The sequence below is a fragment of the Miniopterus natalensis genome, chromosome 19 (genome assembly GCF_054644295.1).
Source record: "Miniopterus natalensis isolate mMinNat1 chromosome 19, mMinNat1.hap1, whole genome shotgun sequence".
NCBI classification, from domain to species: domain Eukaryota; kingdom Metazoa; phylum Chordata; class Mammalia; order Chiroptera; family Miniopteridae; genus Miniopterus; species Miniopterus natalensis.
In genome coordinates, this window is record NC_142099.1 from 32,594,294 (window position 1) to 32,612,917 (window position 18,624).

The 18,624-nt window shown below is 45.8% G+C and overlaps 1 protein-coding gene across 3 annotated transcripts in view; it reads right to left on the bottom strand.

Moving 5' to 3' along the window:
- Window positions 1–18,624, bottom strand: part of ATP2B4 (ATPase plasma membrane Ca2+ transporting 4) — a 94,689-nt gene that overhangs the window by 37,403 nt on the left and 38,662 nt on the right. For all 3 annotated transcript variants that reach the window (XM_016214849.2, XM_016214867.2, XM_016214858.2), the window contains exon 2: window positions 13,183–13,834. In XM_016214849.2, coding sequence (XP_016070335.2) covers window positions 13,183–13,372 — 190 coding nt within the window. In that variant the 5' untranslated portion in view covers window positions 13,373–13,834. The remainder of the gene's footprint in view (window positions 1–13,182; window positions 13,835–18,624) is intronic.

Here is an 18,624-nt window from a genome sequence, read left to right on the forward strand (position 1 = left end):
CTCCACGTTTCAGTGGCTTTAGGAGATCAACAGAAAGGAGGCTCTGAGACTCCAACTTTGGGCGTCCCCTTTGAGTACACATGCCCTTCAGTTTCTGTCACACACACATAGAAACAAAAACATACACCACTGAAAGGTACTACTCTTCTATTAGATACTATATATTTAGACTAAGTACTAGGTGCTGAGAGAAGCACTGCTATTCAGGTTGACTAAAAAGGGAATAAAAAAAGCCAGAGCCACAAACTCAGAGTACACGTCCTTGATTACCAGCATACTCCCGCTAACACTCGTATGTTTGCACACCTGCCGGTGTGCACACGTGCTCTAGGCATGTTCCCAGAGAGGAAACAGTTATTCCCAGTGCTTTCCTTAAAGTTATGATTTTCTGCTGGGCCTCAGGGTTTACACTTTGAGGGAAGTGGGGAAATCCTAAAATTTCCATTACTGCCAATTGGCTTTTTTCAAGTTGTGTTTACACACAACAGCAAGTTAGCCCCTTCTTGGCATTTGAAGTTACTGGCTGCACAGCTGGATGGGTCCCCCACAGGCAGGGTGGGGCAACCTCTGTCACGAAAAAAGGTCAGCAGATGAGGAGGGTTAGAATCAGAGAAGGGAGCACAAAGAGGGCAAAGAAAAGCAGATGATGGGAAGCTGCAAGGAGAAAATGGAAAATGGAGACACTGATGCCAGAGGACTTCTTTAGACTTTAGTCAACAAGCGGGGTATTCCACTGACGGGGGTGGGAGCGTAGCATGAGGGCAAATATCTACTCTCCATTTCCACTGGACCCAGGAGTGTTATCTTAAATACCAAGAGGAAAGATGTGGGTCAGATTTAAGGAAGACTTCCAGACAAAAAAAGATTTTGAAAAGGGAATATTGTTTACAGGGTCTGAGACAGCCTCCACTTCTCTATCCTAAAAACAAAACCACCGGGAGAGGTACATGAAACACTCATCTGTCTGGGAAGGTAGATTTGGGACCCTGACTGGGACGTAGAGCGGGGAGTGAACTGGCGTCCACACTTGGGGAGTCTGGAATTGGAGAACACTCCCCTTGCTAGTGTTTAGGAGAGGAAAACAGGGAGCTGGTGACCGATGTTCACAGCCCAGCTTCCTGCCTCCTAGTGCCCAACTGCACCTCCCTGGCCTCCAGTTGTGTGGCCCTGCTGAGCTCTGCAGGGGAGTGGGGTTTGGCAAAAGCATCAGAAGCAAGTAGGGCTGCTTTCCAGAGGCTCCTGCCTCCACCACTCTGAGAAGTCAGGTTCCCAGCAGGAAAGGAAAGCAAGGGCATGGGAAAAGTGTTCCTGGGCAAGGCATCTTGATCCCCAGGCAGGCAGAGGCAGGGCCTTGCTGGTTCCTTCTCCCTGGGGACCCTAGAAAGTAAGGCTGTGCCAAGTTGGGGACTGCTGTGCTGGGGGGCCAGGCTTGCTTGAGGGAATAGGAGCTCTGATCTTTGCCAGTCTACTTGGAAGTTTCTCAAGGAAGCAGGATTCACAATGTACAGAGGCGGTCGTCCCCTCCTGAACAAGGGTGAGGACATGACCGTGAAGGCAAACCATGACATCAGACATCAGAGGTCATCATAAGGAACATCACAACAGCTTAATGAAGGCTCGACAACAACCACAACCACCATCACGACAGCAACCACCACAACAGTTTAGCAAAAAGCACCCCATCTGAGGTAGCCCTGCTCTGTTCTCTGTTCTCACATTAATACCTTGCAAACATCCTTGACTCCTTTCTCTCTCTCATCCACTATATCCTGTCAGCTTTACCTTCAAAATATACCCCAGGTCCACTCAGTTCTCCACGGCTGCCATCCTGGTCTAAGCCATCATCATCTCTTGCCTGGATTATTACAAGTCTTGCAACTGGTCTCCTTGCTTCCCCCTTGCTTTCCTGCTCTCAGTCTCTTCGACAGAGTAGCCAGAACAATATTCTTCAAACCCAATTCATGATGCTCATCTACTCAGAATCCTCTGGTGGCTTTTACTTGGAGTGAAACTGGGCACTGAAGACCATATGGTGGTCAATAAGGCCCCCTAGGAGCTCTCAGCCCCCACTCCTTAACTCCTACCATTTTCCCCTTGGCCACAGAGATCCCAGCCCAGCTAGCCTTCCTATCAGCCTCGGAATGCACTAGACACGCTTCTTTTTCGGGGCCCCCATTTTCTTTGCTCAGGTAGGGTTCATTCTCTCACCTGCGTCAGGTCTTTGTACCAATGACACCTTCTTCGGGAGGCCTACTTTGACCGTTGTATTTGACATTATGACTTCTCTGCCCAGCACTCCCGTCCCCCTTACCCGGCTCAAGTGTTCCCTCTAGGGGCCTTCTCCCTTAATATATGACAGACTGTATTCCTTTATTGTTTGTCTAGCCCCCCCACAAGGGCAGAATTTTGTCTTTGTTCCTTAGATCTATAGCAGTGCCTGGCACATGGTATGCATACAAGCTTGTCAAATGAGCTGAATGAGTAATGGATACGTTTGCTAACATCTAAGTGATTGCTGTGTCACACGCTTCACTAGGTACACTGGTGTCTTCTCATGCAAACACAAACCCCATTCGGTAGCTACTATTAACCCCATTTTACATATAAGCAAACTAAGGCCTGGAGAGGTTATGTAACTACTCAGTTTAGTATATAACAGAGGCTCTACCACTGCCCAGGAAGCAACTGGGTGTCAACCTGTACAGAGGGACTGGGGTGTAGAGGCACCTGCACTCGGCTGGGGCTTCCTCCTAGTGCCACTGACTTGTCTTGGTTTGCCCGGGACTTTCCGGGTTTTGGGAATGAAGCCCCCGCCTCCTGAGAACACCCCGAGAACGCCCCCTCAGCCCCAGGCAAGCAGGAAGGGTTGGTCACCTTACTCTGTTCGCCGCAGGGCAGCCCCACTTGCTGCTTTCCTCTGTGCCTCTACGCAGATCAGCCCTGGTCCCACTGCTACAATTGGGGTGAATCAGTTCTAGCCTCAGGGATGGTGACACCAGATTTGTCAGAGTCCAACCCATACATTTTGTATTCAATTATTCAATAAAAGGTTCATTCTGGCCATTTTTGGATCCAAGCAAATGAAACGACACAGTATGGAAAACAAAAAAGGTCAGGCCTGCTCTTACCTAGATGCCTTCAAAGTCACACACTTACTTCCTTTTTGCCATTTTCTCTCACCCACCTTAAGTCACTCTAACCTCCTCAATAGCTACCTTAAGAAGCCCTGTGGCTGTCCCAGTTCCCGGCATGCCCTGAGGCAGGGAGGGGCAGGTTGGGCTGTTGGCATAGTAGCCTTGGGAACCCTCCCTCAGGCATGTGGCATGGCACCGAAAGCCATGTGGGGCTATCCATTCCAATTCCCCTACCCCCGGAGGCCCGTGGGCCCTAATGCCAGCAGCTGTAATCGCATATTCATACTTGTCCAGCCCAGGAAGGGGGTTTAGTCCTTGATCTCTGCACTTGCTTCTCAAATACACAGCTTATTGGAGTGGGAAGGAAGGCTCGGCAGGGAGAAAATGCTGGAAACATAGGAAAAGGGTTTCCCTTAAAACACATCAAGAAAAGAGAGGAAACCTTGTCGACAGAACATGGGAAAGTTCCACCCAAGCAGTGCTTCTGGCCCTAAGAACCAGGCTGAACACATGAGCTGGGAGAGGCGACAGGAATGTCAGGCTGTGAAATCATCGCCCCCACTCCACGCTGGGGAGTGACCCTGCCCCTGCCCAGGCTGGCGGGAGATGGAAAATCTGTGTGTGCTGTGAGCCTGTGCTGGGACCTGGGGCTAGGGAGGAGCTGCAGCCCAGCCCTCAGTGGCCTGGCTCCAGAAGATGAGGGCCAGGGAGGCTGAGGCCAGGGCCAGCCTCCCTCAGAAGCCAGGACTTTCCACAGAGGCACCCTTATCAGAACCAGCTCAGCCCCAGAAAGGGTGTGGCTAGGCTGGGCCTCACGAGGGACTTCCCAGCTGTCTGAGTTATGACACCTTGCCAAAGAGACAGCCGAATCTTCTCCCACACAGACAGTAAGGGAGAGGTTTCTCTGGGTTGATCTGAAGGCAGTCTTCGCTGGTTTATGAGAACAGACATCAGATACCTTTCAAGTCCTACCTTAGAAACCCTGGATAGGGAGGAGCTTTAGCCAGCTCCTGCTGCTAACCAAAATAGTTTCCACACTTCAGCTTCTCCAGTTTAACACACCCACAGCGTGGGAGGTGCTCTCTGTCTGCTGGACTCCCAGCCCCAAGAGATAAAGCAATCCCGTCCAGTGGATAGCAAAAGGATGGCGACTTCTAGAAGACTGCCCCTCTCCTCAGTCCAGTCCAAAACACCCCGAGCAGCAGGCACTTCCTCAGGGAACATGCCCCATCTGGCCCTCTGCTGTGTCTCTGTTTCAACACCCCAACCCTGTCAGGGAGAAGAGCAAGTTCCCCGAGGGCCCTCCTCAGCCCTCTACTCGCCGCTTCCTCCCATGCAGTGTGCCTGTGTTTCCATCCCGGTCACACTCCGCAGTGCTCACACCTCAGAGCTCAATGAAGAGTGAAGGCCCCACTTCCAGGGAAGAGGCAACACTGGCCTCAGTCAAGGGTCAAGGAGGGGGGTCAAGGAGGAATTGCGACCTTTCTTCCCACCCCCAGCAGCTGGTTCAACGCAAGACAGCAGCAAGAAGGTTCAAATCAAAACAAAACTTGCAATAGTTTCTGCGAAGCTGCCAGAGGAATGCAGCACAGAGGGTTCCAGGCCTGGTGGAAGGGGAGAGGAGGACAGGCAGGGCGCTCAGGTTCAGGAAGATTTAACCACTCTCCCATCAAGACTTCTCTGCCCCCTGCCTGGCAGCATTATGCCAGCTAACCCAGAAGTCCAGCTCTGGGCAAGGAGGGGCTGGAGAGACAAGAATTCCTAGAGCCTGGGGGTGGGCTAGCAGAAGGCCCACTGCTGGCCTAACTCAGCCCTAGGCAGTAACTCAAACCAGACAGAACTCCCAGGATGCAACGCGGAATTCCCTGCAGGGGGGAGGGACAAAGGGGAGGGCACTTTTACTCTCTTGTTTTTCTCAATCATCTGCCATATGGCTGGCTGTGGATGCTGCTTCCCCCAGGTTTTGTGAGAAATCTTCCCCACCCCTCTACCAAGTCCTAAATATTTCTTCTATGAAGCTACTGGACTTGCCTGAACTACTCACACGACAGCATTCCTGCTCTCTGGCTGTCTGAGTGGGTCTGCCACCTCCACCCCTCGCTCTCCCCCCACGATATTCGTTTGTTTTGAGTCTCTCTCACATCTTAAACCAGGGCTAATATATCTGCCCAAAGTGTGACCTCTGCAGAGTGTGAGTCTGCAGCCACGCCCACATGAATTGTCTTTAGGATGATCTATTTGGCATCTTTATAGTAGAACTGGGGCAAGGGTTCAAGATGATGACTGCGGGACAGAGGGCGTGAGGAAAGAGAGGTGGCTCTGCTCTGCTATCTTGAAACTGAGGAGCTCCTAAAAATGGATATTCTAAAGCAGAGATGGAGAAGAAAATCTGAAAGAAGCCAGTTGTCCATCTTCTCACATCTGTTCCATCCCACATTCACTCATCCTGCTCCCTCATTCCCTCACCACTGACGTTCTCTAAAGCAGTGGTGTCTAAGCAGTGGGCGCGCAGCCCTCTGTCGAGCCGTGGAAAAACACTAGAACTTTTTATATTAGTTCATACATTTTTATTTCTTGAATATCTAATTATGTAAATAATATTAGTGTTAGAAGTACTAATAGTGATATAGTAATGTCGTAGGTGAACATTTACTGGGGCTATGTGTTCAGTTTTTTTCCCCCAGGTTGACAATTCTAGAAATTTCAATCTGCCATACTGAGGAAGAGCCCAACCCCAGTATGTCCCAGCTTGTGGAAAAATGAACAGTTCTTGGTAGAACATGCCACTGACCTCAAAAACATGGTAAAAGGAACAGTTAAGCCCCTAAAATTTTAAGTGGAGGAGATATTAACCTAAATCCTGCAGTTAATGAACCAGAATTGTAATTTGGGCTGACTGTCTTAAAACAGATTCTTTCCTCTGCTGCCATTTACTCCCAAAGGAATCTCAGCTCCCTAAACCTAGTAGATGCTCAGTAATTATGCCAAGATGCTCACACCTTACGCCAGGAACATTCAGTAAGTGGTAGCAATTATGTGGGGGTTCGAACAGCTACCCAAAGATATGCTTTTATGGTAAACGGATTGTTTTGAGCTAAAGACAATTTTAGCTTCAGGTTCAAGAGAAATTTGTGCCCCTCCCTTTAACTACCTAGAATAACTTAAATTAGGGGGCTTCCCCATAAATAAGAGATTATCGAAGATAACCTGTTTGACTCACCCATACGGCAGAACAAACTTCCCTTTACTAAACACCTGTCTTCCTATCATCCTGCAAGGGCCCTTTAAGCCCCCCAGGCACCTTCTCTCATCCCTAGCTCAGGATGACTTATATACCAGTGTTCCCTTTCTATTTCTGAATCTCTCCTGCAAGTGTCTCTAACCCTCTCATGTATGTGGGGTTCCCATACATATGTATGTATTAAATGTGGCTATTTTCTCTTGCTAATCTGTCTCATCTATTTGATTATTAGACCTTCCAGAAGACTGAGGGTAGAGGGAACTTTGCTCTTCCCCCACAAAGGCCAGGCCAGAGCCTCCCTAGGCAAGCAGATGATACAGAAGTCCTATCTCCAACTCCCAAGTCTCCCTCCCATCCCCTGCAATCCCTTCAGCCTAGGTCCCCATACTTGTGTGCTCCCATAACATACATAGCACTCATACAATATTTCCAAAACTGCCTTAATTTCTGTGTATTTTCTCATAGCCTGTAAGCTCTATAGAAGGAGAAACTGTCTGCTGTGTTCATCCCTGTATCCCTAGCACCTGCTAGATATTAAATATTTGTTGAACGTGGTTGCAAAGGAATTGGAAGTCCTCTGTCTCCCACTGTCACACCCTCAACTCTACAGAGGAAGAAGTAGCAGGGTACAGAGGGAACATGGGGTAGAATTCCCACCAACATTCTTCCAGATCCAAATTCAAGAGCAATGATCTTTACCTTCCAGAACAAAGCCCACATATAATGATTTATTCTTTAGTTAAGGCTCCCCTTCTTTGTCCTTTCTAGTCTGGGCACAGACCTCTCTCTATTGTTGGCTCCTCCTCATAAAACAGCTTTCTCCTAAAAAGGGCAGCACAGCTGAGGACCAATGTGGGAAAGTTCTATGGGGAAAGAATTGATATATCCTGTAATCCAATCACAGAGATTTCCCCACCTGGCTTTCTCCCACCGTCATGTAATCTTCCTTATATTCCCTCCTTAATTCCAAATGTATAGAAGAAACTGTAGAACTGTCATTCTCTGGAGCATCTGAGGCCTTGCTTCCTGGCGTATCATCAGTTTGGCTCAAATAAATTCTTATAAAAATTCTCTACAGGTTTGGGGGTTCTTATGTTGACAAATATTAAAACAAACTTAAATTATCTGTGCTTTGAGATTCTCTGTTGCTGCTCTAGCATGAAGTCTGAGTCAGAAAACATGAAATATTCCATTGTGTTCTAACCTGTGGTAAGAACTTAGGCAAAAATTAAAAACCTTTTGGCCTATTGAAAGAGAGACAGAGATAGAGAGAGAGAACATGAATTAAAATTAAGTCCCACTTGCCCCTAGAATAATGTAAGTCTATAATAATGAAACTATGTTAGAAAAGAGAAATAACAATTGACACCACAGAAATACAAAGGATGGTAAGAAAATATTATGAACAACTATATGCTGACAAATTAGACAATCTGGAAGAAATGGATCAATTCCTAGAAACATACAATCTTCCAAAACCAAGTAAAGGAGAAACATAAAATTTGAACAGATGAATTACAACCAACAAAATCAAAGTAGTAATAAAAAAAAAACTCCCAACAAACAAAAGTCCTGGACCAGATGGCTTGACAGGTGAATTTTACCAAATATTCAAAGAAATAACACCTATCCTTCTCAAACTATTCCAAAAAATTCAAGAGGAGGGAAGACTTCCAAGCTCATTTTATGAGATCAACATTATTCTAATTTCAAAACCAGATAAAAACACGACAAAAAAAAAAAAAAATGATAAGCCAATATCCCTGAGGAATTTAGATGTAAAAAAACCTCAACAAAACATTAGCAAATCAAATTCAGCAATACATTAAAAAGATCATATGCGATGATCAAGTGGGATTTATTCCTGGGATGCAAGGTTTGTACAATATTTGAAAATCAATTAACATAATACACCACATAAACAAAATGAAATATATAAAATCATATATCATATCAATAGGTGCAGAAAAAGCATTTGACAAAATCCAGCACCCATTTACGATAAAAACTCTCAGCAAAGTGGGAATAGAGGGAACATACCTCAGCATAATAAAGGTCACATATGACAAACCCACAGCTAGCATCATACTCAATGGGGAAAAGCTAAAAGTGTTTCCCTTAAGATCAGGAAAAAAAGAATGGATGTCTACTTTCACCACTCTTATTCAGCATAGTACTGGAAGTCCTAGCTACAGCAATCAGACAAGAAGAAGAAATTTAAGAAGATACAAATAGATGGAAGCATACATTGTGTTCATGTATAGGAAGAATTAACATCATTAAAATGTCCATACTATCCAAAGCAATCTATAGATTCAACACAATTCCTATCAAAATACCAATGATATTTTCACAGAACTAGAACAAAAAAATCCAAAAATTTATATAGAAACACAAAAGACTGCAAATAGCCATATCAATCTTGAGAAAGAACAAAGTTGGAGGGATCACACTACCTGATATCAAACTATACTACGAGGCCATAGTAATCAAAACAGCATGGTACTGGCATTAAAACAGACACATAGATCAATGGAACAGACTAGAAAGCCCAGAAATAAACCCGCGCTTATATGGTCAATTAATATTTGACAAGGAGGCAAGAACATACAATGTGGTAAAGACAGTCTGCTCAGTAAATGGTGTTGGGAAAACTGGACAGACACATGTAAAAAATGAAAACAGACCACCTTCTTACAACCATACACAAGAATAAATTCAAACTGGATTAAAGACTTAAATGTAAGACTCAAAACCATAAAAATCCTAGAAGAAAACACAGCAGTAAAATCTATGACATTTCTCTTAGCAATATTTTTTCTGATATATCTCCTTGGGCAAGGGAAACAAAAGAAAAAATAAACAAATCGGACTACATCAAGTAAAAGTTTTTGCACAGCAAAGGAAAGCATCAAAAAAGTGAAAAAACAACCTACTGAATGGAAGAAGATATTTACCAATGATATGGCCAATAAGAGGTTAATATCTAAAATCTGCAAAGAACTCAACACCAAAAAACAAACAATCCACTTAAAAAGTGGGCAGAGGACCTGAATAGACACTTCTCCAAAGAGGACATACAGATGGCCAAGAGACATGACAAAATGCTCAAGTCATTAATCATCAGAGAAATGCAAATTAAAACCACAATGAGAAATCACCTCACACTTGGCAGAATGGTTCCCATCAACAAATCAACAAACAACGAACGTTGGCAAGGGTGTGGAGAAAAGGCAACCCTTGTGCACTGTTGGTGGAAATGCAGATTGGTGCAGCTATTATGGAAAACAGTATGGAGGTTCATCAAAAAATTAAAAATGGAGCTGCCTGATGACCCAGAGATCCCACTTCTGGGCATATATATCCAAAGAAACCCAAAACACTAATTTGAAACAATATATGCACCCCTATTTTCATTGCAGCATTATTTACATTAGCTGAGATATGGAAGGAGCCCAAGTGCCCATCAGTGATGAGTGGATAAAAAGCTGTGGCACATTTACACCATGGGATACTGCTTGGTCAGAAAATGGAATGAAATATTACTATTTGCAATAACATGGATGGATCTAGAGGGCACCATGCTAAGTGAAATAAGTCAGTCAGAGAAAGACAAATATTATATAATTTCACTTATATGTGGTATCCAAATCAAATAAATGAACTAACAAAATTGAAACAGACTCATAAATACAGAGAACAGACTGACGGTTGCCAGAGTGGGGGAGGAGGTTGGGGAAATGGGTGAAAAAGGCAAAGGGATTGAGAAGTACTAACTGGTAGTTACAAAACAGTCATGGGGATGTAAAGTACAGCACAGGGAATGTAGTCAATAATGTTATGATAATTATGTATGGTGTCAGGTGGGTACTGAAAATATCAGGGGGAGCACTTTGTAAAGTACATGATTGTCTAACCACTATGCTATACACCTGAAACTAGTATAAAATAATATTAAATGTAAACTAACTGAAAGATAAAATTTAAAAACATAAAAAAATGTTAGTGTCAAAAATGTTATAAACTTCAAGTTTCATGAGGCCCCTTAAGAACTATGGTTAAAAAAAATCTGTCCATCTATACTACAGATGCTGTCAATCAACAAAAAATAAGGGTCTTCTGAAGAGTCATATTCTAGGAATCCATCTTCCCAATCTTACTTCATCTTGGTTTCCAACCAAGAGAATTCAAGCACCAAGTAAGTTTCTTTATTCATATTATTAGTCTGCAGGAAACTCCCACAGGTGGCAAAACTATGCTAGGGTGTTAGGCACTTCAGTGTGGTCTTCTAAATAGCTTGGCCCCTGTCTGGGGAGAGACTCCTGTGTCATAGCTCTTTGGTGTCTCTTTTTCCTACCCCTCTATTCCTCTCACACAGGAGGAGGTCATTGCTGACACTGGGGGGCTAAAAATTACTCATGGAGAAGTTGTTTTCTGACACCCTAACTCCCCAGCTCAAGTACCAGCACCATGATAAGTCTTACACTGAAACAAATCAGGATACATATTTGTGGCCTAGGAAGCGGGGGTGGACACCTGTGCCAATGGTAGAGGTAGTGGGATCTAGGCATGGCCAGGGTCTGTGGCAACAGAAGCACCTGCTATCCGAAGATACTTTCAACTATCAGCCTGAAACTGGGCTGGGAAAGAATCTCAGAGCATTAACTCCATCTGTAACATTTGATACCTGAGGTTGACACTAAAGTAGAGTATCTGTTGGCCTTCGGGAATGGAAGCTCTCTAGGAATCAGAAAGTAAACAGTAGCAGCTATGAGAAAGGATTTGGAAATTGGGGAGGAAAGTCTGGACCCTCCTATTAGGAGCTTCCAAGGTTGCAGCTTATTTGGACCCTTGAGTTTCACTTTGCCAGAGAAACAACTGACCAAAGGGATCAAGAACAGGATGGAAAGGGGAAAAAAAGAGATCCTGTCTAAATAACGATGGGTGCATTATCTCCGGAAAAACCTAACAGGAAAAGCCTCTCTTTAAGGTCAATACTACTACAAGAGTGGTGGAATAAAGAAATTTAGCTGATAAGACTGAGCCACATGAAAGCAACTAAGCTCTGCCAACTCAACCAGATCTTTTTTCTTTTTGCTGCCCTCCACCCCCAACCAGATCTCTTTTTGACATCAAGAGGTGAATGGAAGAGGTGGATAGTGGGTGCAGCTACACATGCAGTAACCTCTGGAGATATAATAACACCTTGCACTCCTTAGGCACTCATATTCTGGCAAGTATCTTCAGACTCATGTGCTCCTTTTTTTAAAAAAAAATTTTTTTTTTTAATCCTCACCAGAGGATATTTTTTCCATTGCTTTTCAGAGAAGAGTGGAAGGGAGAGAGAAACGTCAATGTGAGAGAGACACATCAATTGGTTGCCTCCTGCATGAGCCCTGACCTGGGCTGGAGATTGAGCCTGCAACCGAGGCACACGCCCTTGACTGGAATCAAACCCGAGACCCTACAGTCTTTGGGCCGACGCTCTAACCATTGAGCCAAACCGGCTAGGGCTCATATGCTCCATTTTAATCTAGATAGCTATTGAATCCCCATTATAAATTTGAGCGCTGCACATACATTATAGTATTTAATCCCAACCACTCTATGGGCTAGATATTAACAGAATTTTCAAAGAAACAGACTCATAGGGCCTAGTAAACTGTTCAACGTTATTTAGCTAGTAAATGGTAGGGCTAATATTTGAATCAAAGCCTATAAGATAGGAAACTGAATTCCAGAAGTAAAAAGAACATGTAGAGCAGCTCTCTCAGATTGCAAAGAAAGCAAAGCTTGCGCGATAAACAGATATCTAGATAAAAATCTCCACCTTCCCCTTTTTAAAAAAATCCTAAAGAGTCCTTAGAATTGGCAAGAAATATGATGTGGCATCCATGGAAGGTTCAGAAATAGTATACCTCAAGAGACTGAAGGCATCTAAAGGACAAGATTTTTATTTCTCTCATGGTACTCAACCATGGCCTGCCTGACCCACAGGACCAAACAAGAATCTGTAACATAGACGCTGAAACCAGGCAGAAGTGAGGAAGCAACTTCATTTTGTTCTCTCTCCATTTTGGTGAGGCAAAATTTCATATTACCATGGCTCACTGGACAACTGGGCTGGGCCAGGCAAGCGTAAAGCTGGATGTTTCAGTTTCTTTTAAGTATAGATTAAGAAGAGCTATATTAAAAGTGTATCAAGCAGGGTTGAAAAAGTCATCAATAATTCCATGACGGGAAACAGGAGTAATCCAAATATCTGGTGGGTACAATTATAATTATATACCTTATGACGTACCACCTTATTTTAAACTGTATACATTAGAGAAGTGCTACATCGGGTAGAAGGACTTACTCTTTTCACTGTGCCTATCTTCCCCAATTACACTGTAAGATCAGCTGTGGGGAAAATTACATCTTAAACCTGTTGCAATCAAACACTAATACAGAATAAGGCACTTGGTGATCATTTAGTGATAAAAGCATCTCTAACATAAATGTTTCCAATATAGAGATAAACACTCTCCTTTCTGTACATTGATACAGAAAAAGTAGGAAAGAATGATTTTCAAAGAATAATAGCACAGTCCCTAAACATTGTGTGTGTGTGGGGGGGGGGGGGACAAAGGGGGGAAATGGTTCTCTGTGGCCTCACCACCTTTTAGTGCTTCATATACCGTACTTTTCCCACTAGACACAGATATACCAGTCAGGGCTCCGGATGCTTCTTTTGGAAGCTGGAAACGCAATATTTTTTAACACTAGCCACCTTCCTCCAATCCCCACTCCTGGTACGGCCTTTACCTTCCACAGGGTTGGTTTTCAGTCTACTGCAGAGATTCATTACGCCTCCATAGCTGGCGCTGATGTGGTTTATTGCATCGGCCGAACGCAGCTCCATGAGCTTCCTGAGGTCCATTACTGAGCAGCCAAAGTCCCCCTCATGGCCCTCAACCGAGTTGGCCGGCAAGGCATGTTCTGTTGGGTTTGTCATTTTGCCCGCGGTTGCCAAGCCCCTCAGGCCCCCTCAGTCAGAGAAAATGGGGAGCTTCCCTCCGACTGACCAGGGTCTCTTGCTTCTCTGCCTACTTCTTATTCCTTGCTTCTGTGGGAGCCCATTCAGGAACCTGGTTCACTATCTCTCGTGCAATAGCTTCAGGGCCTCAAGCCCAGACCCCTTGTCCTTGTGAAGCTTGGCAGCCAGAAGAGGAAGAGGGCAGGGGAACCGAGTGGAAGCCGGACCACGTGTCGCGATGATTGGCGTCCCCAGGTGGTGATGGAAGTGGTCGTCCAGGGTAGATAGGTTCCTAGCTTAGACCAACTTGCCCAGATGGAAGTGTAAACGGCGTGTGCATGTTACCATGGAAGCAGCCTTAGCAACGACGGGCAACTGCTGTGGTGGAGAGGCAGCAGGAGAAGGAGGAGGGCTCCCGGGGTGCCAGTGGCAACTGGATCTCTGGAATAAAGATTCAAAGGGAGACAAAAAGAAACAATTAGAGCAGCCATGGTGATCCAGCACCTGCAAAGGCAAGAGATACTCATTCTAGCGCAAGGGTTTAGGTGGCAGTTGGTGCCCGGCCTCAGCTGATGGCCGAGTTCTGAGCTAAGTGAACTAATTCAGGAGAGGCCCTCAGAGGCCCCGGCAGCCTGGAAAGTCCAATGTAGGGAAGTAACTTGAGATACACCCCAGTCTTCATAGCTCATCTCTCCCAGACCAAGCAACACAAATCCCACAACTTCAGAAACTTGGAAATAAAGGTATGACCGCTTCATGGCTCTGATGTTCTCCCTAGTTGTGGGAACTCTACACAATTCTTTCATCTTGACCTCACTTCTATGAGGTGAGAAGAGGTCTGGAAAGGAGTGCTTTGAAGGATGGCCTGCCAGTCTGTCACTCTCCCCCATGCTCCATACCCTTCCCTACTCCCAACACATACATTTACAAACCAGGAGGACAGCCTGATGGAAGATGCCCAAATCCTCTAAGCCCCTTAGAGTACTCAGCCTCCCCAAATCCTCTAAGCCCCTTCGAGTACTCAGCCTCCAGCTGGACAGAAGCTGTGCAGCTTGCTGCAGTTGTCAGCAGGTCAGGCCCGGAGGGTCAGGTCTTGGAGCTAAGCGCCTCCCTCCTCAAAGCTTTTGGAGCAAAGGGGAGAGTAAAATGCTCAGGCAGTTGGTGAAAGAGGGTGGGACCTTTTTACGTAAGGGGCAGAAGGGCCTCTGAGGGAAAAGATAGTGAGTTTAAAGCCTATGAGTGTTAGTTTCTCGGGGGTGGGAGGGATAAGACAGCTTTTGATTCAGATAGAGCCTAGGGCCACAGCCATGTCAGCAGGGGAACAAAGTCAGCCTCTGCAGGAGTGAGCACCAGAGGGTCTCCTTCAGCATTCCTCCCTCCAAAGGCGCGTCACCTCTCGCATATGCTGACTGGGTGGCTGACTAGGTGGAGGAGCGGAGCTATGTGTAGGTGAGAAGGTGGAAGGCTGACCGTGAGAAGAAGGCTTATCCTGAGCCCTGTTCTCTGCTTCAGCTTCAGAGAGTGGCTTCTATGTGCCATGCAGGACCCATTGCCACACGTCAGCCACTGAAATGTGAAGGGGCTCCTCCTGAATGCAGCACCAGAACACGGGGGCAGGGGAGGGGCAGCCGAGGGTGAACTGTTGCCCCTGGCCTGAGTCCCATTACCAGGGGGTAGCAAGGAGCTCTGGGTAGTCTCTCTCTAATAAATAGATGACACCCTCGCTTCTAGAAGGTGAACAAGGCACAAGAACTATTAGATAAGGACTTGACTCTTTTATCAATTACTTTTCCAAAAATCACATGTGGCCAAAGTTCTTGCTGATTCCAATCAATCCTGCTCTCAGCAGGATCCCCTGGGGTAGAGGTGATCACAGACCCGCTTTCCCAGTGGGCCTTCTGCCTCCTCCTTCTGTCACAGATTTTTAGAGCTACTCTGACTTACACAGGGTTGAGCAAGCAGGGCTTTGTTTTGTCGTTGTTATTTTTAATATCGCACTCCCTTTATTTTTCGATACTATCAGAGAATCCTGGAAACAAGGAGGTCTGGACAAAACTGGAGGCAGTGTGTCCAGATCCCTTTATTCAGACTGGCATGGAGATAAGCAGGGCCACAGAGTCTTCTCTCCAGTTCAGCTTCTCCCCAAGCCTGTTCCGAAGCAGTGGGAAGGGCTACAGCAGCGGGAAGCCCATCTCGATCCTTCTGTAGAACTCCTTAGGCTTTGGGAGGGTGCTGAGAACAGTGCTGACCGTGCTAAGCTGGAGGTCAGATTTTACTTCTCTGCCTCTACCCACTACAGTGCTCGCTCGTGAGGGCGGAGGTTTCACTCCTGTTCTCCGCCTTCTCCCCAGCGCCTCGACGGGCACCCGCACACGGTGGGCATCCAGCTACACTTTTTACTGAGTAACCAACAGCAGATCCAGAACCAGACTGACCATCTTCCCAGGTACCCTTTGGGCAAGCAGTCTTCTGGGGGCTCAGTTCCTCCCACCCTAACCTGGGGGAAGAATCAGCCCCACCTTTTCATATCATCCTAAAAAAGTGATAAAGGAGTGGAATTATAGACAGAAATAGTGCTTGGAAATCTTAGATGAAAGATGCCCGGAGTCCAGTATAGGACACTCAGGTGATCTGAGCTTAATGAACTTTGTTATCTAGCCCTTTAAGTAGAAAGGCAATAAGTCCCATGTACCCCTCCATATTTCCTTGCCAGAAGAAGAATGGAAGATCCCAAGGAGCCTTCACTAGCAATTACCATTAGCTAGGTTATAACCCCTAGGCTACACAGCCCTGGATCTCTAGAGAAGGAGCAGTCTAAGTCAGAATTTCTTGCTTTGAACTTCTCCTCAAGGTATCTAAGAGGAGAGCTTCTTCCACTCACATAGGCAACTAATGAGAAAAAAGCCACTTAAGATTAATACACATGGGGTATGTGGGAAAAAAATGAGGTCTGTCTGCTTTAGGTTGCTCTAGAGCAGGAGTGGGGAACCTTTTTTCTCCCAGGGGCCATATGGATATTTATAACACCATTCACGGGCCATACAAAATTACCAACTTAAAAACTAGCTATGAAAAAAGCTCCTAGATTTATTGAATTGAGTCCTGCCTGTGGTTGCCTTGGCAGGGCCAGACCTACATGGCCCATGGGCCGGACGTTCCCCACCCGTGCTCGAGAGACACGTACTCAGGAGGCCAAGCACTAAGCTGCTGGCACAAAGTCGAGGGAGCAGTGCCCAGCTGGGAGCCCAGTTTATTTCCCCATGAAAGTTGCTGTGGATTCAGAGGTGCCCACACTACTCTCTGAGCTCTAAGCTCTGAGCTCTGAGATATGAGCTCATTGCATCTGCTGAGCTTGCCTAGCCCCTGACCTTATTAGGAAACTGGCAAAGAATCATCTGTAAGTGTTCACACTGCCTCTGCCTCAGACACAACACTCAGGCGCCTGGGAGGCAATGCCTCTTGTCAGGTCAGAATGAATCATTCGGCTCCGGGGATTCTGGGTAAGGTATGTTCTCACTGGGAGAGCAAGTCTCTCATCCCTTCCTGCAGGGCCAAGAAATCACGTTATTCTACATGATCATAAAATCATGTGAATTTTTTTCTTCCTAAAGTCCTGTACCATGTGTCCTAAAGTTGTAACGACACGTGGAAGCATTGGCATATCAATTCTAGGTAGGACAGCTGTGACCCCCACCTTACAGATGAAGACAATGACATCCAAGGAGATAAAAAATGATCTGGTTTTTGGCAAGTCAGTGACCTTGACCGCAGGCCATTCTTTTTAAACATCTAAGGGGTCCTTTAAAACGCAGGTGGCTCTGGGGTTGTGCTGGGAGTTTCCTCGTAAACATCTTTGGTGCAAGCAGTTTTGCCACACAACTAATTGGCCATAAGGCAATTTTGCCGAACAAGATAAAATAACTGGTTGACAGCCTGGTTTACATCTGGCAGACTTCATGTATTTAGCTAGTCGTCAGTTTGGTTTCATTTCTCCATGGATGAAGTTCTTGCAGCTACTCCCATTTTTACATTATATGAATCTCGAACCTCATAATGGTCTGTAGAGTGACCAGTAGACGTGGTGGTTTTACAACAGTGGATGACAGCCACGCATGGAGCAGATTGCAAAGCTCTGTGTATAGCCAGACCTGCAAACTCTACTAGAAAATGGTCACAGATCCGTTTGCAAATCCTTCGGTGAGCCCCGTGAGCCCTCCCTCTTGTCATAACCAAAAGTGTACCAGGCAGTGCAAATTGATACCTCTCTCAATGAAGGGAGAAGAAATTTTAGCAAACAAGAAGTGCCATGCCTAACAGGATCAATCAACAAGCAGAAAAGGTATAATGGAAGACGTGTATATTCATTTTTCTCAATAAAGTTTTTAAAACTTTGTTCTTAATTTTTCATGTTTCATTATCATTATGTCTTTTTTAATGTCCCTTTTAATTTTCCATTATTTTATCTTCTAGGGCAAAATTGCCTTAGAGCCAATTAGTTGTGTGGCAAAAAAGTGTGCGGGGAACATAGTTGCAGGAAAAATATACCTAGAACCCTCTTGGGTACAGAAAGTAGCCATTTCCATCTGAAGGTAATGCTGACACTCACCCTCGCTCTTTCTCTTTCGGAATCATCTCCATCATATCCCTGGCAATGAGGGCGAACAGACCCTCCTCCCGTTCTCGAGACGTGAATCACCCCCACAATTCCCAGGCTGCAGCTAGGCTCACTGGCAAGCTCCAGAAAAGAGGACCTGCCTGGGACAAGAACTTCATGGCCTGAGCCACCAAACCATAAACAACAGTCAGAAGATGCTCTGTTTCCTCCAATTTTGTCCAAAGAATCCCCTACTCTTGGAAACTTTCCCGGGGTGCTAAAGAAGAGATAGATCTCCAGGCTCTGAGGAAAAAGGGTGACTCCCCTGTACGGATAGAGTAAGATATTTTGAGGATCGAAAAGGAACCCACCCCGAGTCTTCCCTTCCAGAGGCGCCTATTAAATCTGATGCAATGTGTGGGAAATGAAGTATGAATGGAGATGGGAGAAAGGAAACAGGAGGGGCAAGGGGCCAGGGCTTCAGGCTGGGGCAGCACTGCAGCCAGGCCTGCCTGGAATAAGCCACTAGACTCAGCTCCGGCCTCTGGGCTGCAGGCGGGAGGGGCTGCTCAGCACCGCAGACTCCGGTGCCCTGCCCGCCCTGCCCTCCCCGGGGCGCGGGAGGGAGGTGTGGCAG